Genomic DNA, 24022 nt, shown 5'->3' with positions numbered 1-24022 from the left:
AACTAAAGCTGGAGCTGGAGAGAAACTAAAGAGGACTGCGCTGCTCTCAGGAACCATTCTGCTCCTAGACTACACTGCACTCTGGTGCACTGTAGAGGGAAGTACATCGCTACTCAAATAGTGTTCCCCTATAGGAGAGAACAGGGTAATGTGAGACACACCATGTATCTAGGCAATGGAATACATTTGTGGTCATGTAACCATTACTGTATGTTTTCAAGTCTGTCCCCTTTCCCCTTGACCATGGAGAGGAATGTTGGTGTTGTGGTAAGCATGTTTTTTTTTTTTTTTTTTTACAAAAATATTTTTGCATGTATAAGCACATGTTCTTGCTGTCAACGTAATCAACTGTTGTGCCAAAGCAAATTGATTCAGGTAGAAAAATTTGTATCATACATGTTGATGAACTACCAACATGTGATGATGCTAGTTTAAGATTAGCCTGAATTGCTAAGAGAGATCGTTTTTTCTAAAAATGTGGTGGTGGGGTAAAGTGAGACATGAGACACATGTTAAGTTTACTATTAATATTACATTACATATGTTTTATTTGTAATGTCATAGACATTGTAGAAAAGCCATCATGCCAAGGCCATACACCAGGGACATGGTTGAGAAAGTTGATGACCAAATACTTGCACAATTTCTCAGAAAAATCCAGGGAAACATAAAAGAGTGGGAGAGAGCCATGTTTGCTATAAAGGAAAATTATGTGTAATTTAAAATTACTCTGCACATTCGCAGTGGTGTTTTCTCAGTTAAAAAAGGTGCGGTCACATCACACTATTAGGAAGAAAAAGAGGGATTTAAACGGATCAAATAAAGAGGAGTGTTAACGCGTTGACGTTGAAGCTGATGTAAACCACAGAACAAAACCATCAACAGTCAACATCTGGAAATGTAATGAATTTGTGTATTTCTAATGTCAGACAAAAACACATAGACTTTATAAACTTTATTTAAATCTTAAAATGTACCAATACACCAAACGTGCATGAAATTATAACTTCAAAGCATCAAACATGTTTTATGAAGGATGAAAAATAAATACAAAAGACACAAAAACGGATGCTTACTGAAGAGTGACTAAGAGACTGCAGGCCATGGAAAATTACGCAAATCTTTGGAAACATTTCAAAACATACTATTAGCAGAAGATGTTTCCACAGGCGTTTAAATGCAGCTAGCTGATGTTGTAACTTCTCCAAACAGACACCCCAAACAACAAACCACAGTCTTAAAATGATCTAGGTGCACTTACATAACCTCCATGGACGCCTTAGTTAATGGTATTGGTATTTCTGATCAGTACTTCCTAATCAACGACTGATGACAAGAAATGTCATGTGACTTGACACACATTTAAATCACTTTATTAACATCTGATTCTGAAGCTGCAGTAGATATATTTACTCTCAGCTGGAGACCAGCTTCCTTTTTGATCCACGTGACAGATTCTGGATCATTTGACTTGGCTGTAAATCACAGATTCATCTACCATCGCAGCGGATCTGTGGAATAACACAGTCAAATATGAAGTGTGAATGACCTTTTAAATGATCAAAGGTCAGTCAATTCTGAGGGATCATGCAGTGCATTTCAAAAGAAAAAAGAAAATGTGACTCAAATCAATTTTGTCTCTCACCCCACAGCAGGATCAAGAGGGTGCATGGTCAGATTCCTGTTGCTCTCGTTGTTTTTGACACGTTGGATCATTGTGTACACTGTCTTTATAGTTTTTCCTATAGTCTGATCTGCGCTGGGTCTCTTGGATGAAATTCTGGCATACAGACCATCATCAGAGTAGTTTGTCTCAGAGCTGGGAGGTTGTTGAACCTGGAGAGAGAAGCCAAAAATCTTTCAGAAAAGTAAAGTATAAAAGTAAGATCACCTGCATGAGATGTATGTTCCTTTAGCTCAATTTAACTGATTTCTCATTCTTTGACATGCTGGATTCAGATCAATCAATTAAATAACATGTTTTCTATAACACGACTTAACGAAGAAGTGATTTCATAGAGATATTTTCTGTTCTGACCTGGTTCTGGCTGATGTCATATCCACTTTTTCTCTCCCTGTAGTGCAGAGATAAGCATTTAAACACAAACACACATTCATAATTATTAACGAGTACACCAGTGCACATTATTAAAATCTAAGAGGTCACCTCATGAACATGAACATGATGATGCAGATGAGAAATAAAACTCCACATCCGGCTGGGATCACAACAGCTGCGTACAGGACTGTTTTATCTCCTCCTGAAAAGGAATGAAAAGTAAAGTTGGATTTTATGTCTGTACAAAATAGAAATATGTGCCACACTTATTAGATGCAAAAATCTGAAAATGTTCACTGTGATTAAACATATATGTCAGCCAGTGTAATATGTAAGAGTGGTATAAGAATGGAAACTCAGTGAATTTAGCTTGCAATGTCAATACAACCTGATTGATATTAATGAGCTAATGATTCATCATACACAGCAAAACAATCTGAGTGAAATTAACTCTGGGAGTACATGTGAGACCACACTCAGGAGTGTGAAAGTGTTAAAATAGGAGTGTTAAAGTAACACTGAAGCAGAGATAATTAAGTGATTAATTGAGGGATGATTGACCATTATTGACGGGACCTGATGTTAACATGCAGAATCAACAAAGACGAAATTAACTATTTTAATGGTGTCACCATTATAGTGGTCAGTGTTTGCTTTAGTTGGCCTCTTGACCCCTAAAATGTTAAAGTCAAATTTTAATTGGCTTTTATAGCTGAACTATAAAACTGATGGACAAGCAAAGACTATTGTTATTCCTGAGTTACTGAGATAAAGCTACATAGTTGATTACTGCAGCCCTATGATTCTTCAACAATATATTGCCAGCATTTTAAATACAATCTGAGGAATTTCTTAAAAGTTGTTTGCTCAAAAATCTTTAAAAAGAGTCTTTCTGTTAGACATGCAAACATCAAGAATCAACCTGTGAATCTCAACAATGGTGAAAATCAAAAAAATCATGTTGCAGTGCATTCTGGGTGCCACCTTTCAAAATTCATCCATGGCACCCATGATGCATTGCGGCATGAATAAATTATTAGCTGAATTGTTTCAGTATTTTTTTTTTTTTTGCTTCCTTTTAGTAGTTTGTTTACTGATCACAAGGTTGTTATAATCAACGAGGTCAATCAAATCTGTTTAGGCTTTAATTGAGTTTGGTGATTCAGGTCAAATGCCCATGTTTTGATTTTTTTTCTTGTCTGTTTGTAACAATTCAGTTGTAACAGCCAAACCAAATATGACTTGAAAAATGTAAGGCTTAAGAGCCCAACTAAACCAAACACTGACCACTATAATGGTGACATAAACATAGTGATTTTTATCTTTGTTGATTCTGCATGTTAACATCAGGTCTCGTCAATAATGGTCAATCATCCCTCAATTAATCACTTAATTATCTCATTAACTTTAACTCAGATTCAGTGTTAATTTAACACTCCTATTTTAACACTTTCACACTCCTGAATGTGGTCTCACATGTACTCCCAGCAGAGTTAATTTCACTCTGGATTTTTTGCTGTGTATCATCTGCAAATGGCACCTTCAAAACATGTATGCATTCATTCATAACTTTTCAAACAAATGCTCAGCAGAAATATTAAACTGATTCACCATTAACAGTTACAGAAACAGCATCTGATTTCTGATTTCCGTGTTGATTGTGAGCTTCACAGCAGAAGCGTCCACTCTGTAGTGCACTGAAACTCTGTCCAGATCCAACAGAGGAGCTTTGATTCTCCTTAAACCAGCTGAAGTTCAGAGCAGGAGGGTTTGAATCACTGCTGCAGATCAGAGTCACTGAATCTCCCTCCACTATTTCACCTGATCCATTTATGAACACTGAGACATTCCTGGGTGCATCTAAAACAGTCATATGAAGAGTCACATTCATGTTTTACAATTGTTAACACACTAATCTGTTTGATACCAGTCAATGAAGCATCGTTAACTCACACATGACGTTTAAATTCACAGCATCAGAGTATTTCTCTCCATGTTCATTGCTGGACTTGCACTTGTATTTTTTACTATCATCAGAGCTGATCTTTGAGATGCTGTAGTTTCTTCCAGATCCTACAAATGTTCCTTCTTTAAACCAGCTGAAGTTCAGAGCAGGAGGGTTTGAGTCACTGCTGCAGATCAGAGTCACTGAATCTCCCTCCACTATTTCACCAGATCCATTTATGGACACTGTGACGTTCTTTGGAGAATCTAACACGAAAAAATTTGACATCATTAAATATCACAATAATTTTGGCATCATAAACTTTGTTTAGAGGATTTAAAGTCACTGTTACGTAACCATTATTAACTCACACGTAACATTTAAAGTCACAGCATCAGAGTATTTATCTCCGTGTTTATTTCTTGACTTGCACTTGTATTCTCCACTGTGATCAGAGCTGATGTTTGAGATGCTGTAGACTCTTCCAGATCCTACAAACTTTCCTCCTTTAAACCAGCTGATTTCTGCAGGAGGGTTTGAATCACTGCTGCAGTTCAGAGTCACTGAATCTCCCTCCACTATTACACCAGATGGACTGATGGACACTGAGACGTTCCTAGGAGGGTCTTAAAAAAAAACAGTGTTTAGAAAATTATGTACATCATTTTTTTTTTTCATTGAATATCTGTTGTTACATTTTACATTACATTTGGTCACAATAATATTGCAAGTTCTCACAAGAACATTTTTCACTCTTGATTTCCTGTCAGGATATACTCATTTAGGATGTAGTGTTTATACAATTTTATAGTTGATGAGCTAATTATTATATAATATTTTCTTTTCATAGTTACAGTCAACAAACTTTTTAACTTTTCAAATTATGACCAAATACTCACATCTATTGTTAAACAAGTAATTGTGTGCTCATACCACCTTCTGGCAGGTGCAGGACAAAATAAACTACTAAAGTAAAAAAATATATAAATATCCGCAACACTGCTTTTAACTCCCATATTTAATTAAAGGCAATGTTTCGACCCTGCTGGGTCTTCTATGGCAAATTGTGAACACATCTGATAAAGGGGAAGTCATGGCCTAGTGGTTTTGACTCTTAACCCTAGGGTTGTGGGTTCGAGTCTCGGGCCAGCAAAACCATGATTTGGTGTCCTTGAGCGAGTACTGCAGCATAAATGATGCTGTGTGTGTACTTGTGATTAATTAAATGCAGAGCACAAATTCTCAGTATGGGTCACCATACTTGGATTTATGTCACTTCACTAAAGGGATATATAAGCCGCCTTACAATCAACTGACCCACCCTGTGCTTGATTTGGTCTAATAAAAGCCTAATTGCTCCACCCTTTACTCAATTAACAGAACACTTGCATAGAAAAGCACTCAATGGAAGAAACAGTTCTAAATATACACAAGCCAACCCCAAATAATTAGAGAAAATTACCCCACATAAAACCAACTGAAATGTAGTCAGCAGACAATTTCCTACACATACCTACTTTTTATAAGGATTGCTTTATATCAAATTCTTCATTAAGACCATAGGGAGACATTATATTTAAATAGTGAATCGTAAAATGATTCCCGTTGGAGAAGACTTTTACCATGATTTCCTCCTCTAGACGATTTATTTACCTGCTCCACCCTGATATATCTAAGGGCACTGAGATTTTGCCCTGCTAGTTTAAAGGGTGGGGTGAAATGCTATTTCATGCATACTGAGTTTTTTACACTGTTAAAGAGTTGGATTCCCATGCTAAACATGGACAAAATTTCAAAAATTAAGTTGTACGTTTGAAGGAGTATTTCTGTTCCAAAAATACTCCTTCCGGTTTGTCACAAGTTTCGGATAGTTTTTTTTGAGTATGGCTCGAAAAGATAAATAATTGATGATTATCATCACCAATATAAAGTATGAAAACCTACACCTAGGTACAGGTTAACACCTGATGGCTTTTCTTCTGGGTGTTTGAGTTACAACAAATGTGTTGTAGAAACACACGGTTATAACAGCCAGAGAAAAGACTAAGACAGAAGTCATGGGTCAAGAGCCCAACTAAAGCAAACACTGATCTCTAACATGGTTACTTCAAATGAAACAATAAATCAACATCTAAACCTTAGTTCATTCTCAATAAGATCTTCTGTAGACGTCTGACAGAAATAAAGTCAGTCTGGTTATTAATAAGTGGAGCTGCTGATGCTGTTTGTGGGGTTGTTAAGTAGATAGTTAAGTAGATTTACTTAATTTCCAAATGTGTTAAATTTACTTGAAAAATGCTTGTGCAAAAACTTGCCAAATAAAAATTAAGTAAATTTACTTATTACTTTTTTCAGTGTAGGTGGTCCCCATTGACTGAATAGCTGCTACACCTCCCGATCATCGTAATCATAAACTCACAAGCTCTATAAAATCTACCATAAGGCAGAGCTCTGAATGCTGATCTCCCTTCCTTACGTGGGTGCTCCTCAGCTGGCAAACGGCACAATTGATTGAAGATACGAGTAAACAACACATGCAGGTATTTTTAGAAACGGATGTTCTTTTTCTTCCTCTTTTAATCTAGGGCTGCTTAATTATGCCAAAAGATCTTAATCACAATTATTTAACATGATCAGGAGGGGGGGGGCATGTGATCAAAATTGAGTGATTTATTTAAAGTGTGATAAATATCAAATGTATTTCTTGTAAATAAAGTTGCTACAATCATTATATCTGCACTGTTTACTTCACTGGTTTGCACTCTATCTACCATGTGCAGCTTTACTTATCTTTCTTTCTACATGACCTCTATGTCCTCACCATAGACTGTATCACTCATCATGTCATCACTCTGTCATGTTGGCATGCTTAAATGCCAGCAAGAGCCTATTTCCCCGCCGGCCTCTGACCAGGTATGGTAACTATTGATGCTACTGTCGTTCAAAATGTCCAACGAATTGGCATTAGCCGAGAGCATAGGCTCTTGCTGGTGTTTAAGCATGTGAACATTTTCATAAAAATGACACTAGGCTACTCTTCAAATACAGTTTATCCAAACATGTGTATTTTAGGTAGTCATTGTCATGATAATCCATGTCCAAGAGTTAATTTCCTTGGATGAGTCAGTTTTTAGACGTTACTTATTTTAAACAAAGCTATAAACACACACTGACCTCACCGAGCTTTTATTTTGGCACTTCCGGTAATTGTCATTCTCAATTTGCATATTAGCTAAATATTTAGTTTCAATCAAAACATTTATATTTAACATTTTAGGTGTAATATTTAAAATATCTCTAAGTTGACAAATATTTGTACCAGTTTAAACATTGTTTGAAGCTAAATGTGACAAAATGTTGCTGTTTTCAGCATGAGCCGCTTTAAAAATGGCACCCCATAATGGTGGGGCTATTAACCTTGTTTAGACCCAATCAAGCTAATTAAAATCACAGGGTCAGTTGATTGTAAGGCCTATATTGAAACTTTGCCTTTTATTAAATGTGTTTTTTTCTTATTATTATTAACAAGATTCGGGAGGAGCGCGTCTTAGCCTAATCGACACAGGTGAACTGTAATCAAGCCCATTGACTGTTTATCAGCATCCCTCCTCCAACCCATCTCCCCACTTTGAGTTCACTTTATAAATAGACGGGCAAGGGGGGTTCCTCTAGGTTTGGGCCATTCCCAAGCTCGGAGCCCTTCCCCGGACAGCATGCCAAATGCACATACCATACCTCCCCTAATATTTAAGTTAAAAGCAGTGTGGCAGACTTTTATTTATATATATATATATATATACATATACTCACAGGTGACATTGAGCTGAACAGCAGGAGAGATGTAAATGTGTCCCTGTACACCACAGCTGTATCTGCCTGCATCCTCTCTTCTGACTGACTGCAGCAGGAGTTGATTGTTTCTGTCTCTTCTCTCAGTTAATGGCTGTGAGTTTCTGTACCAGATGAATGTTGCTCTGTCAGTCAGAGCGCAGCTGCTTACACATGTCAGACTGACATTATGACCCTCTTTCACTGTCTCAGGAGCCTCCACCTGAAGATCTGAACACAACACACACATTATATCTAGTGCTGCTGTCATACACTGATTATTATCCAGCATAATACACAGAAGAAGAGTGAAACCTCATCAAAGTCACCTGTGACAGTAAGAGTCACTCCTGGATCACTAGTCTGTTCCTTGATATCATCATCATCATCAACATCATTATCATCATCATTCTCATCATCATCATCATCAGTGATGAATCTGAAATAGTACATGTGTGAATCCTTCTGTGTCACATGACTCAGTCTGATGGTGCAGTTATTCTGTTTATCTCCCAGATACTGAAGCCTCTGACTGTATTCAGGGTCCTCAGACAGATCTTTATGTTGCTCTCCTTCTTCACTTGATTCTTTATTTCCATCTTTAACAGGGTTTTTGGTCCAGAACACTTTCTTGATCTGATGTCCAGTAGGGTATGTATAATTGCAGCTCATTATCACTGATGAGTTCTTTAGTGCACAGATGTGTGAAGGACTGTAATTCACACCCCAACCAGCACTAGAAACCCCTGAAAGACAGAATTAATAAGAAAAGATTAGTAGCAGTTACTAAAAGGTCAGGATATATTCGGCAAACCGTTTACAAATCACATTTAGCAATCGGCAAAGCAATCTGTGGTACACGCCTTTACCAACACATGATGGGCAACTGGTGAAGCACAATGTTCTCCGTGTTTTCTAGCATTATATATCATAGAAAGAACAAGGTTTGAGCAGTAGAAGGTAGGGCACAACATTTAAGTTAAAGTTCATGCAAACAAATACTAATAGACAAGTTTCAGTCAAATATTGATGGTTTAGGCCTATAACAAAATCCAGTGTGTAAGCAGAGCGCCTACAATTATATCTGCACTTTAAAACCACACAAGTAACTTAACTCAAACGGTTTGAGGAAACCGATTGCCTTAAACCATACGTACTCTGAACTTAATACAGTTGAGTTCACTGAAAGAAGGTGTACATTGCAATTAAGTAATTCAGTGATTAACTAAGTGCTGATTGAGAATTAGTGATGAACAGCTGCTGTTAACAAACAGAATCACTGAAGAAAAGAGAAACACAAGAACTACTACAACTGACTTCAGACTAGGGCTGCACAATTAATCGCATGCGATTGTCATGCGTGTCTCATCAGTAAAGATGGTTCTGTGATTAGCGGTAAATGTACATCAGCTGCTTTCAAATGGAGCCGCACCTAATATACAGAGCCGTAGATCGTTGACAAGCTACGCAATATCGCGTTCATAACCGCATGCGATTAATCTGCGATTATGAACGTGATATTGCACAGCTTGTCAGTGAATTACGGCTTCCCATCACACTAGATGTGGACTGACATTGCTCAGAAGTCAGATGTTGGTTGAAAGTGAAAACCCAACCTCTGTTTGGTGTCAAACTCTAGCGTAAATACTCCAAAAACATGACAATCTTCACTTATTATAAACAAGATTTATTTCTGTCATAAATGTAAAAAAGTTCTTATTGAGATTAACAGAGATGTTTATGGTTTATTGAAAATTATAGTTTAGTTTGATGTCACCATTATGCTGATCAGTACTTAGGAAGTATGAGTCTTTTCAGTGTTAGCATTCATTTAGCTGCTGTAATTATACCTGTTACAGCAAAACATTGAGAAAAATATGTCATTAGATAATGTTGGTTACTGGCTGATATTAAAAATGTCTTAATGTAACAATCTGATCAACTGATTTTACCAGGAGTCTGTTCTACGCTATTAATTTAATATTAGTGACTATAGCAGATGTGTTGCAATACACAGGGTCCTGACAATTTATGTTATTTTATTTTTATCTGATCTTTTTAAACTACATTATTTTAGAATCACTTCAAACCATAGGATGCTTAGACATACAGAGACCTTAAGAATTAGTGTAAGAATCTCAACAATGGTGACATGCTTCATGCCGCAATGCATTCTGGGTGCTATGGATGAGTTTTGCATGATGTACCCAGAATACATTGCAGCATAAAGCATGTCACCATTGCTGAGATTCATACGCTGAATCCTGATGTTTGTGTGACAAATTTTTATTTAAATGTTTGAAATTATCTGCTTTAAATTCAATTGGGTGTCAGGTTGTTGACCCTTGAGTCACTTTAACAGATAATACTTAACTAACACCACACAGTAGCTTGGGTGAAAACAAGTAATCAGACATACCAATCATCAGCAAGCAAACAGCACCATTGAACCACACATTCGTTTGCTGTTTTAGCCACAATAAAGATGACAGCAGCTAAAAAACAACACCGACAAGTCAAGTGTCAAATTGCACAACTAAAGCCAACACTTACCAGCATTATGGTGACATCAAACCAAGCTATTACTTTTAAACAGACATCAACATCCACATCTAAACATCCACTTAAATCTTAATTAGAATGTTATGGAATAATGTTCCAATAATGTTATTGATAAACATTTGTAGAATGTTTTTAGAGAACGTTATCCTATCTTTTGAGAGAACGTTCTGGGAACAAAAATAAAACTACCCGCTAAAAACATTGTTAGAACAATCCATGGGAATGTTCTTAGAACATTTTAGAACAAAGAAAATTCTAGCTGGGAAGTGCCGCTCCATTTGAAACCAGGTGGTGGACATTTACTGCTAATCACAGAACCGGCTTTACTGACAAAGACACGCATGACAATCGCATGCGATTAATCGTGCAGCCCTACTTCAGACACAGCCTTAGATGAAATCAACTGAAATAAAATACATGGAATCTCTCAAGATCTGATTAAACAACCCCACAAACAGCATCAGCAGCTCCACTTAATAATAATCAGACTGACTTTATTTCTGTCAGACGTCTACAGAAGATCTTATTGAGAATGAACAAAGGTTTAGATGTTGATTTATATATATTTTTTTTGTTTTATTTGAAGTAACCATGTTAGAGATCATTTGTCCGCTTGAAAAATTACACGGATGTGCAGTATCATCATCTCCTCGGTTCTCAAATTGGACGTTTCCGAAAGAAACCGATGCAACTGGTTCTTGACTCGAGAACGAGAACCGCTCCAGCAGTGAGCGTGTATGTTTGTTATCTGGCTCGGTGTTCATCTTCAGTTCGGTCTTCACAGCAGTTCAGTCAGAATACTGTTTGAGTAAATGAATTACTCCGGGATATTGGTTTATTTTGACTCGGAGGGAGTCTGAGCCAAGTTAACAGCTTAAGTAATTTGTGGATTAATGCTTATTGGAGACGCAAACCATTTCAAACTCTTCAGTTCGATTTGGTAAAATGGTTCAACCGGATCACTAAGAAGAACCGGTTAAATTGAACGATTCGTTTGTGAACCGGACATCACTAGTTTACAGTGACTTTGGTTTTATGATGCCAAGAAAATGCACCCACACCCATTATTTTCTGAGAACTACTACTTGCCTATGCCACACAATGTAACTGTAACATTTATTTAAATATGTATCTTCACATAATTCTGTACATATGTTTGCATTTAAATAAAGAAAACCCTTGACCTTTGACCCTTCTACTTGCTCTGTTTGTTTTCTATCTAGGTTACTTGTTTTTCATAAAACACTTTCTTTCTATATGTATATGTATATGTATATATTAGGGCCGGGATTCGATTAAAAAAATTAATCTAATTAATTAGAGGCTTTGTAATTAATTAATCGAAATTAATCGCATTTTAATCGCATATAAATATTTGACCTGAGAACAGTGAGAAGTAATTTTTTTCACATGGATTTATAGTATACCATTGAATAATGACTGAATACATAAGCTTAAGCAACAAAATATTGTTTATTTTTATTCAACCAAGTCTAGCAGACCAGTGCAATTTTTGCCATGAAGTGTAGCAATAGCATATTTAGAAACAATTTAGAAATATTACATTTCAGAAATTCAGGTAGCTTATAGGTGCTGGAACCTTCTGTAAAGTGTTTTTTAAGTAAAACACAATACTGTCAATTACATTCAGAACATTGGAAACACTGACTATTAGAAAACATCTCTTTGTTGATTCAGAGGCCATAACATACTAAGTCCAACTCTCAATAACCTTGACCAAAACAATAAAGAGTTCAACATAAACTGTTGCACCAACAAAATAATACATAGTTCAACATAAAGTGTAAAGTCCACCCTAGCTGCTATATGTTTAGCGTTGAGGTGATACTTTAGGCTCTATGCTGCTGCGGTGATATGCGAACGCTAGTTTGTGCTCCAGTATAAACGGTCCGCCGAAACTCATCCAGTGAGAAACGTTCCGCGGTGCAAATAATAAGTTATTAAAAATGCGGGAATATTTTTTTTTCTGTAATTAATTAATCTTAGTTAACGCGTTATTTTTTGTGTAATTAATTAATCTCAATTAACGCGTTAAAGTCCCGGCCCTAGTATATATGTTTTGTGTGTGTACAGTAGTCAACATTTGAATCGGATTAAATCCTTTAATCAAAGTTGTCCTAAAACATAAATACAAAATGCGATATTGTAATTTATTATATAATTTTAGAATTAATATATATATTATAGTCACATGATCAGAATTTTCCCACTCTTGCAGAGTATAATTTTAATCCTATAACAAGAATATGATACATTTAACAAATATTGATTGTTATAAACATGAATTTTCACACTCATACATACCAAACATGAAAACAATCCTATAAACTATAAAATACTTATTCAAAATACATACACAATGAGTGGTTAAAACATTATAGTCAAATGTGTGGGTTACATGCATGCTATGAAGTTATGTAATGGCTGATATTTGTTTATATGTCTAATAAGTTTTAGTTGCATCAGTGTATGAAAAAGGCAGTCTTTCTGTCATTCTGTGCACGTTAGATTGTGCTTTATGAGGAACAAAAGATCAAAAGATCTAGAAAGAGCCTGGACTTTGTAGTGGGTGTGGGAAACCAGTCCAAAGAGCTTGTTATTGTGATTTACATGTGATGGTCATGCTGTGCATCTCTTTGACCATCAATCTTGCTTTCTTGCCCAAAAACTGACAGTCTCCTTCCTAAATTGCTATGATCAGTGTTATTTTGTGTTAATGTCGAAAGCTGCTCAAAGCTGCCAGTTGGTGGAGTTGTTTCATTTTTAACACATCCCTTTTGTTTTACTGAATATCTGCATTGGTTTCTATAAACAAAAAATACAATCTTCATTACAGATGTTGTCTTACAGCATGACAGCATGTTGCCTTTACACTGGATTGTATTGTGTCTTGAGTTGAAGGGTGGGACAAGGGATAGTTCAGGTGGGTATGTGAGTGGGGTTGTTTTTCCCCCCTATATTCTTTTAATGTTCTATACTTTTTCTATTATATTTTGCAAACTATTTTCTGTTCTAAGAAAGCAACAACAGACTCTCAACACGGAATACTCTAAGGCGTATTCAAGCCATGATCTTTAGGCCTACAAGAGGGCTGCATTGGGAACAGGATCCCATTGAACAGGCGTTTTTCCTTTTGCTGATAACCGTGATTTGGCACATAACAAGAATAATGAAGTTACATTAAAACTAGGCTTACTGCGCTAGATGATGTTACACACTGTTTGGTCATACACTGCTTACATTACTTGACCACCACCCCCACTGTCATTTTGCATGGATCTGCTTCACAGCAGGATTGACAGGTCTGCATGACAAAACAAGCCCTATGTATGGTCAAAAACAGCAAAAGTAGAGCTATGACCATAATCCAAATATCATTTATATTCCTAAAATTTATATTTTACAGTCACTGTTGTGCAGATTGATCATAAACACAGTTTAAAGGCTTCCTTCCTGTGCCCCTCCTTCACAAAACTTAACACCCAGCACAGTTTTATCATGCATACACTCTCAGAAAATAAAGTACATAATTGTACCTTTAGGGGTACAATAGCTTGTCACTGGGGCTGTACCCTCAAGGGTAAAGCTTTTGTACCCTTGGCATAGGGTACAAATTTGTACCCTTGTGATTTGTACCTTAGGAGACCAGTTTTGTAACTTTATTTAACAGTACAAAAATTCACCCTTCACAAAGGGTCCAATCGTTGACTATAATGAGAAAATATTTTATATATATATTACCACACACGCTGAATTAAAATCAGAATGTACTTAATCCTTTTAATTTTAAACTATAGAATTTTTTTTTATAACATAGAAATGATCATCTACTGAGTGCGTGTAATTTGCCTGTAAATCCATTTCATCTCCTGGTTTCAGCGTAGTCCTTTTTTATCAGCCTTGACACTGCATGCATGAAAGTGATGCTCATAAGACAAAGAATTCAACATTTTTCCACAAAAGATTAACATAGTGTCTATGTTAAAGCGATACTTGATTTGCCAAAACAATGGAATAGACTCAGAATGCAGTACATCTCGAGTTGGTTACTTCTATGCCTGCTTCTGATATTTTTTGAAAGACCTCCTTGGTTGAAAGCCCTTTAAGAACCATAGGTGTAAAGTCCAGGGGCCAAAGAGTAAAAGTCCTGCCATATTTTTGTTCCACCCATGAACTACGCAGCCAATTTCAACAGAAGATGAACCACCCAAGTCTCAAACGAGTCTTGAGTCAAATCCCAAGTCCTCAAAGAGTTAAAGTTAATGATATAATTAAGTGACTAATTAAATGATGATTGTGTATTAATGATTAACACCTGCTGTTATTGAGTATTACAGATGATCAGATGTTGATATTTTATTGGTAAAAATTATGTCACCATCATGGAGATCAGTGTTTGGTTTAGTTGTGCTCTTGACCCTTGACTTATTGTGCTATATCTGTCTCTGTAGCATCTAGATGTGGTGTTGTGTAAAATAAAGAACAGTGACATATGAAGAACATATAGTCACAATGAGCTGTTTTAACTATATCTCATTTTTTTGTTTTTCTTATCACATGATTAGGTTTTGAATAATTCCAGTGGAACTATAGCATGCACACACAAAAAAAGCATTGCTCTAATATTTACAGGGTATGAATTTTTCATTTGTAATACACATAGAAGTTTGCACTCCAGTGCTTTTTAGACACACACAGTATATATCAAGAACCAGATTATGAATCTCTACAATGATGACAATCAACAAACTGCTTCATGTTGCAATACGCGAATTACTCCCATAATGCACTGCAGTATTAATAATAATTTTCACCACTGTTGAGGATCACATGATAATTGTTCATGGCTAAATGCCTAATTCCAAAACGTGTTATTTTTTCCTTAATATTGAAGTGTTATATGGCGGAATTTGCATAATGAGATTTCTCTCTTTTTTGTGAACGTGACATACAGTTGAGTATGGTGACCCGTACTCAGAATTTGTACTTTGCATTTAACCCATTCAAAGCGCACATACAAAGCAGTGAATACACAGCAGTTCTCTCTAAGAAACATATAATCAAGAAATTTTATCGAGATCATACAGTCATCAAAAGCATAATTCATCTGCTAGATCAAGAGTTGTATCAGCATTGCGCTAGTGTTTGCTGCAAAACAATAGTGCAATTGTTTAGAAGCAAATTTATAAAAACTGCTTAAAGGCTCAAGAGCTCAAATGAAGCAAATACTCACCACAATTATGGTGGCAAAGTTTTTTTTTTTTTTTTTTTTGACACTCAAAAAGGTACATACATGTACCTTAAGGTCCAATAATAAGCCCTATGGGGTACAATAGTGTAGATTGTACCTTGGGGGACAGAAATGGACTCCTACTGTATCCCTATTTCTGACAATACAGAACATAAAATATTTCACTTCAAGGATTTTGATTAAATTTAATTGATGCAATATTTCAAACCTTTAAGGAGAAAAAATAAATCCAACTGCAACAGTTTAAAAGCTGTCCAAAATGAACTTGGAAACCCTTCTGTTATTTCCCTACAATGGCTAATGAGCCAGAAGACTTGCCCATAGGCTTACAACTGAATATCGCAATGATTTTGTGACAGGCCAATTCCAAAAAAAAAAAAAAAAAACAAAGAAAGAAAGAAAGAAAAAAATAATACAAATCTGACGTGTTTAAGTTTTCCGTGGCGTGAAAATCTGAAAAAGATATCCTAAGCCTAATCTTAGTGGTCAGACGGAAATAGATTTCCAGAAGGAAATTAAAACATGAGGATTCCAATCGGATATGCACAAATATATGAAAGTCTGAACAAGCCTATTAAGAAGCATCAGAAACTCACTGTGAATCATGAGAGAGAAGATGAGAGGAAGAAGAAGAGCCATTCTGACTGACATCACCAAAGAAACACCTGCAAATTCCAATATGGTTGAGATTTACAAGAACATCTATTTAATGTTTTCTACCTCAAAATTGTAATTGTAATTATTTGTGAAATTTACTAGAAATTTCTGAGTAAAAATAATTTCAAAACAGAATAATTTTTTTTTGTTAAGTGTAGAAACATTGAAAATGTATAAACAAACAAACAAAACATGATTAGAAACTGGTCATACCGTAGCGCAGGACGACTCATCAGCTGAAAGCAGATGACATATGAAGAGAAATAAAGAAGGATTAGCAGCCTCATTTATAACCAGAGCGGCGTCATTTCCACCTCATTTCCCCTTTCCTCTAGTGACTAGTGACGTAAACATAGCACATTAAAAAGACACTTAATATAAAATATTTTAAAAACACATTATCTAACATGATTTCATAATTTCTTTATTACATTTAATGTATTACACATTCAGTAAATCATTTGAGTTTTTTTTTTTAAGCTGTTATCATGCATGTTTTAGCTTGAGTTTTGTTGCATTTACACACTTTTGACCAACAGGCATCACTAGTGTGGGGTGTTTGAATGCTTTGAATCAGTTTTGGGGAAGTCGTGGCCTAATGGTTAGAGAGTCGGACTCCCAATCGAAAGGTTGTGAGTTCGAGTCCCTGGCCGGCAGGAATTGTGGGTGGGGGGAGTGCATGTACTGTTCTCTCTCCACTTTCAATACCATGACTTAGGTGCCCTTGAGCAAGGCACTGAACCCCCATCTGCTCCCCGGGTGCCGCAGCATAAATGGCTGCCCACTGCTCCGTGTGTGTGTGTGCACTTCGGATGGGTTAAATGCAGCGCACGAATTCTGAGTACTTGGCTGAATGTCACTTCACTTTAATTATTTTGCAAAACAATTGGTTCAACTCATTTGAAACTTCAAAAAGGTTTGTTTCTCCCATCACTACAATAATGTAAAATTACCACACCACCCATATAATCAGAGACTGGACTCAGAATGATGTAAGGTATAACCATACGGTTTATGTTACAAAAACATGACCAGCAACTTAACATATTTGTGCTGTTTTCTATGCTATATAAATCACTGTTAAAAACGTATTGTATTTTTACAGGAAACTCCTGGCAACTAATCGCCGTGAATTTACAGCAAACAATATACAAGAAACATACTGTTGACTTAATACAACACAATTCTGTGTTTATACAGCAGTGTTGCTGTGATTATAGTAGCATTAATACAATAAGATTGTATTTTGTATTGTTGTCATACAATCCTCAACAGTGGTGACAATCCCGAAACCATGAATACAGTGTATTGTTGTAAAATATATTTTAAAATTACATCAATTGCTAACAGTGATGTGTTTAATAAACTTATAAACTCTTTCCTTCAGTGATTCTGCTTGATAACATCATGTGTCTTCACTAATGATCAATCATCGATCTAGTAATCCCTTAATCTTATTACCTTTAACTCCAGTTCAGTGTTTATTTTGAAGCGTAGACTCAAATAAACTCAGTTTTTGCTGTGTGCACATCTGCTGACATATGAGGGCCCAAGTATAGTTATTATTTATAGATTCTGTGACAATCCATTAATAGGCAAATACAACAGCGGCTGTGTTTCCTGTTTCACATACGTACGTCTAATGAGCAAATCTCCGGGGGGTCGAAAAAAATGAGCATGTGGCTTGTGGCTGTTTTGCTGCTTTTATTTTGAATGATTATATGTTTAAAAAGTTTTATTTCAGTTGAATTTCATTAGACACACATTTAAAATCAGTATAATTCAGGTTAACCTTAAATTTGGTTTTGTTGGTGTAACCTTTGTATATATATATATATATATATATATATATAACTTTACGTCATAAAACACATTTTAGGTTGCCATTTATTCAGGGCATTTATGTGTCCATATCTGAGTAGAAAGAGGATGTGGAATCAGAGGTTTCACTTCCCTGACACCTACCACAACTATAGTGAGACTTCTAGTCACTCACACTAAACAAAGTACTGACCAACGCCAGTGTTATTAATATGCCTGAGTGACGGAAATGGGCCTTAAAGGTTTGAAATATTAACTCATTCCATTTAACAATGGAAAAACTTAGTTATCTGCATCATTCAAACAAAATTACCTCTACAAGGATCTGTGCAATTTTAAAGACATCCATATTGACACAATCAGGTCAAATAGGAAAATATATTGGCTATATCGCAACATGTATCCTAAGATTATTTTAGATATTGTGCTTGCAGTAGGCAGGTCATGAAAATTATGAAATTATGAAAATTTCTGCCAAAGGCTTTGACAGATAATTTATGATGTGGCAAGCTGTACATATTCCTGGTCGTGTACTGAGAGACTGTGCAGTGGAATTCACTGAAGTCTTTTCAACATCTCACTTAGTCAGGCCGTTGTCCCCACTTGCTTCAAAGCTACCACCACCATTCCAGTCCTGAAGAAGCCATCTCCATCCTGCTTCATTGACTACCGCCCAGTTGCACTCATGAAGTGCTTTGAACGGCTAGTCAGGCACTGTATAAAGTCTGTCCCCCTTCCACCCCTCACTGGTCCCCTTCCAGTTTGCATATTTTAGTTTCCAACCGCTTTAACCGCATCACTACCCTCCACTCAGCACTCACACATCTGGACAAAAAAACACTCATACCTCAGAATGCTGCTTATAGACTTCAGTTCAGCATTCAACACAATCATCCCTCAACAGTTAATTTACAAACTGATCCAGCTGGGGCTCAACACTTTGCTGTTCAACTGGCTGTTGGACTTTCTGACTGGAAGACCTCAGGCAGTACGGGTTAGCAGCAACCAGAGGTGGACCCTCCAGGGTCAGAAAGTAAAATTCATGCCATATGTTTATTCCACCCATGAACTCAGCAGCTGATTTCACCAGAGGAGGAACCAAGTCATTCCTTCCAAGTCACAAACAAGTCTCAAGTTAAATCCCAAGTCCTCAAAGATTTCAAGTTAATGAGATAATTTAGTGACTAATTTAATGAAGATTTAATTAGTGATGAACACCTGCTGTTAACAATCAACTGACTTTAAGCACAGCCTTGGATGAAATCAGTTGGAAGGAAAATAAAAAAATAACTTTGTCGCCATAATTTTGGTGAGTATTTGCCTCATTTGGGCTCTTGAGCCTTTTAACAGTTTTGATAAGTTTGCTTCTAAGCAAATACATTACTGTTTCACAACAAATATTTGTACAAAGCAGAAACAAACTAGCTGTAACTTATGCTTTTGATGACTATGATCTTGATTCAAATTTATTATTCTTAAAAAAATGTGATATTTTATTATATATTGCCACCATAATACTTCAATATTAAGGGGGGGTCTGTTTAGGATTATGCATTTATTCATGATCGTTTATCATATGATCCTCAACAGTGGTGACAAATAATTATTCATACTGCAGTGTGTTATGGGAGTTTTTTATGTATTGCAACATGAAGAATTTTGTTTTGTGCAATAATGCACAATCATCATTTAATTAGTCACTCAATTATCTCATTCACTTTAACTCTTTGAGGACTTGGTATTTAACTTGAGACTTGTTTGTGACTTGGAAGGAATGATTTGGTTCCTCCTCTGGTGAAATCAGCTGCTGAGTTCATGGGTGGAAAAAAACATATAGCAGGACTTTTATTTTCTGACCCCTGGAGTGTCCACCTCTGGCAGCAACACATCCAACACCATCACACTGAACACTGGGGCTCCCCAAGGATGTGTGCTGAGCCCCCTCCTCTTCACTCTGCTGATCCAGGACTGCACACCGTCACACAATTCCAACCTCTTTATTAAGTTTGAGGATGACACGACTGTGGTGGGTCTCATTAGCAACAGATATTGAGACAAACTACAGGAACGAGGTGAGCCGCCAGGCCAGATGGTGCAGTGACAACTATCTTTCTCTGAACGTGGAGAAGATGAAATAGATTTTTGTTGACTTCAGGAGAGTGCACACTCAGCATGTTCCTCTGACCATCAACGTTGTGACTGTGGAGAGAGTGAGCAGCACTAAGTTCCTGGGTGTGCACATCACAGAGGACCTCTCCTGGACTGAAAACATAGCTGCACTGACAAAGAAATCACAACAGCGTCTCTTCTTCCTCCGCGTACTGAGAAGAGCCAGAGCCCTGCCCCCCCATCATGTGCACCTTCTACAGAGGCACCATCGAGAGCATCCTGTCGAGCTGCATCACTGTGTGGTATGGGTCCTGCAACAGTTCCTGCCAGAAGACACTTCAGCACATAGTGAGAGAAGCTGATAAGATCATTGGTGACCCCCCCCCCCCCCCCCCCCTCCCACAATAAATTTGCAGAACCTGTCTTACTTGCAAAGCCCTCTGCATCACAGGTGATCCCATACACCCATCACACAGCTTCTTCAGTCTGCTGCCATCAGGGAGGAGACAGCGGAGTCTCCAGGCAGGACCAGCAGACTGAAAGACAGCTTCATTCATCAGGCTGTCAGGAAGCTGAACTCCCTCCTGACCTTGCTCCACTCCTTTCACAATTTCAATTATCTGTATGTATGTGCTGTACATGTGGAACAATTGACAAAAAAGCAGACTTGACTTGACTTGTTGACAGAAGTGTCTCTAGACAAAGCATGCCCAATTTCATACAAACTGAATGAGGAGTTTATTCTTTTTGAGTTTTTGCCAACAATAATATAAATAAAAATAACAGTCATTATATTTCCAAAAATCAAAAGTGTAAAGTCCAGGGGTCAGAAAGTAAAAGTCCCGCTCTGTGTTCAAGAGTGAAATAAATATGGCAGGACTTTTACTTTCTAACCCCTGGACTTTACACTTCTGCCAAAAGTTAATCTGCTTTTACCAACATTTTTTGCGTATCTAGATTTCATACAAACTGGACAAAGAATTCAGGATCTCAGCAATGTCCTGATCAGAAGACCAGTGAGAAAATAAATGCTCTTTGCAAAAACAAGGACTAATCCAGCTCATAGCTAAGAATAAAATTAAATTTCATCATCAGACAAGCAGTGCCACAGTCCCCCACACGAGGGCGATGTCAACATGCAGATCAGTTTTCCCAGTAACAGCAGTTTCACCAAACTGATCTGTTGATCATTTGACTGCGCTGTAAATCACTGATTGATCCTCCACCATCTGATCAGTAGATCTGTGAAATGGAAATATCCAGACATAATTACGGTACCAATGATCTTTACAGATGCCTATTGATACAACCTCAACCAGTGCTGGAGCAACATTCAAAAGTGCTCAAAGTGTTCTGATGATTCAATCTAAAATATGTTTATTACTTTATGAACATGCTATGTTTCTCACCTCCTTGCAGCATCAGTCTGGTATTTTCTAATGTTGTCGTACTGGCTTTCATTCTCTTCCGGTTGGTTCATCTCATTGTTTCTATGATACAGGACAGTTACATACTGGACCTCTTCTGTATCTTCAGAATCAGACGCTTTTTCTTCTGTCTGATTGTGACTGAAATTGCTGAGAGTAATTAAGGAATACAAGGCATCGTTTTGATTTGTGGCATCAGATTCAGATAGAGACCCATTGTGAGCTGATACATTAGCATAAAGATAATCCTACAATGAGAGAAACATATTTGTTACACTGTATTTATGCCAAAAAATATTAATATCTTTGAGTATAACATTTGCTTAATACTCATTTAATAATTTGCTTTACCTGCTTTTGTGTGGTGTGAGTAGGTCTCTGTTTTTTCCTCCTGCAATAGAGAATCATCTAAAATGCATTTAGGAAATACGCTTGGTATACTAATGTGTTTCCTGACACAAAACATGAACTTACATGAGCAACACAATGATGAAAATGAAGATTAAAACTCCCAATCCTCCAGTGACTCCACCAACTGCATATAGAAACTTCCTTCCTACAACAAGACAAGTCACAAGACCATGCTTTTATCTTTATACACTATGAGAAAACAAAATCATGATTCATAGTGTACAGCTGCATTGCAACACAATCCCATTTTCATGTCTGGTGCCCCCTTTTTTACATTTGAATGGATTGTTATCACTGCTTATGTTAACATCTGTGTGTATTTTGCAAACTCTACATTTATTGTAGATGGCACACAAATGTTTACAATATGTCTGTTAAAGATCACTTGATCTGGAAAGCATCTGCTGTCTACAAACATCTGACAGACATCTTTAAGATGTCAGTTTTACATAGATTCTAAATCATAAACATCTTAAAGACGTCTAATAAATGTCTATTTAACATCTGATTGGAAATATCATATATATGTATTGCAGATGAGCAAACACTTATAAATAAATCTTGCAGATGTAAATGCAGACATCAGATAGATGTCTCTGTAATGAACGTGCTATCGGGAGCACACAACTCTTTTGTGTATTCAAATATCTGAAACTTCAAATAAACAACGTGGTTGAAAACACAATATAATTGAGATTATATGAGAAGCGCGTCTGCCTACGGCTCAGTGCCAGCCAAAGTGCAAAAGCAAATTTTGAGTTGGGCAGTTATGTGACGTTATTGACCATTCTGAATCGCATATGTGAGACTGTACTCCCAGCGGGACAGATATAAAAATAAAATCATAATGCTCAAAAGGTTAATAAAATGTGGAAATTAAAGCAGACTAAATGCATTATAATTGTGTCTTAAAGGGACTGTTCTAACTCCAAACTGAGTCTGCACCAAATGTTGTTGTCTTTTGGAAATTGTATAAATACAACAGATTTTATCATTCTTGATTCCCCCCACAGACATCTTCTTTTCATAGCTCATCAGTAGCATACATATTTGTCCAGTCACAGAATGACTCAGTTATACACACCATGTACATTGACAGTAACAGCGTCTGATCTCTGAGATCCGTGTTGATTGTGAGCCTCACAGTAGAAGCGTCCACTCTGTAGTGCACTGAAACTCTGTCCAGATCCAACAGAGGAGCTTTGATTCTCCTTAAACCAGCTGAAGTTCAGAGCAGGAGGGTTTGAGTCACTGCTGCAGATCAGAGTCACTGAATCTCCTTCCACTATTTCACTAGATCCATTTATTAACACTGAGACAATCCTGGGTGGGTCTAAAACAGAAAAAAAAAAAACTGATATAATTTACAACCACAATAAATCCCACAGTAACTGAACCATCATTAACTCACACATGACATTTAAAGTCACAGCTTCAGAGTATTTCTCTCCATGTTTATTACTGGACTTGCACTTGTATTCTCCACTGTGGTCAGAACTGATGTTTGAGATGCTGTAGATTCTTCCAGATCCTACAAAAGTTTTTCCTTTAAACCAACTCATTTCTGCAGGAGGGTTTGAATCACTGCTGCAGATCAGAGTCACTGAATCTCCCTCCACTATTACACCAGATGGACTGATGGACACTGAGACATTCTTTGGTGGATCTAAAAAGGACAAGAAATGAAATGTCACAATAAATATAAGAAAATTATGAATTTGGAAATTTGAACAATGTACAGTAAAAATGGTCATTAACTCACACATAACATTTAAAGTCACAGCAGAGTATTTCTCTCCATGTTTATTTCTGGACTTGCACTTGTATTCTCCACTGTGATTAGAGCTGATCTTTGAGATGCTGTAGATTCTTCCAGATCCTACAGTCGTTCTTCCTTTAAACCAGCTGATTTCTGCAGGAGGGTTTTGAAT

At 36.8% G+C, this 24022-nt stretch overlaps 2 protein-coding genes across 3 annotated transcripts in view; both read right to left on the bottom strand.

Annotated features, from left to right (window-relative positions):
• Window positions 1–447: 447 nt before the first annotated feature.
• LOC113079247 (B-cell receptor CD22-like) overlaps window positions 448–24022 on the bottom strand; it is a 125778-nt gene continuing 102203 nt past the window's right edge. Inside the window, exons 5-13 of the mRNA XM_026251468.1 lie at window positions 8162–8578; window positions 7815–8063; window positions 4376–4630; window positions 4013–4270; window positions 3671–3919; window positions 2168–2261; window positions 2039–2075; window positions 1646–1836; window positions 448–1511 (exon numbers count right to left, since the gene is read on the bottom strand). Of these exons, the coding sequence (XP_026107253.1) occupies window positions 1463–1511; window positions 1646–1836; window positions 2039–2075; window positions 2168–2261; window positions 3671–3919; window positions 4013–4270; window positions 4376–4630; window positions 7815–8063; window positions 8162–8578 (1799 nt within the window). The 3' untranslated portion in view covers window positions 448–1462. The remainder of the gene's footprint in view (window positions 1512–1645; window positions 1837–2038; window positions 2076–2167; window positions 2262–3670; window positions 3920–4012; window positions 4271–4375; window positions 4631–7814; window positions 8064–8161; window positions 8579–24022) is intronic.
• LOC113079256 (B-cell receptor CD22-like) overlaps window positions 23860–24022 on the bottom strand; it is a 2480-nt gene continuing 2317 nt past the window's right edge. For both annotated transcript variants that reach the window (XM_026251481.1, XM_026251482.1), the window contains exon 5: window positions 23860–24022. This exon is cut by the window's right edge and continues 84 nt beyond it. In XM_026251481.1, the coding sequence (XP_026107266.1) occupies window positions 23988–24022 (35 nt within the window). In that variant the 3' untranslated portion in view covers window positions 23860–23987.

Source organism: Carassius auratus, unplaced genomic scaffold (assembly GCF_003368295.1).
Source record: "Carassius auratus strain Wakin unplaced genomic scaffold, ASM336829v1 scaf_tig00027515, whole genome shotgun sequence".
Taxonomy (NCBI): Eukaryota; Metazoa; Chordata; class Actinopteri; order Cypriniformes; family Cyprinidae; genus Carassius; species Carassius auratus.
This window is presented reverse-complemented; position numbering and strand designations above follow the sequence as displayed.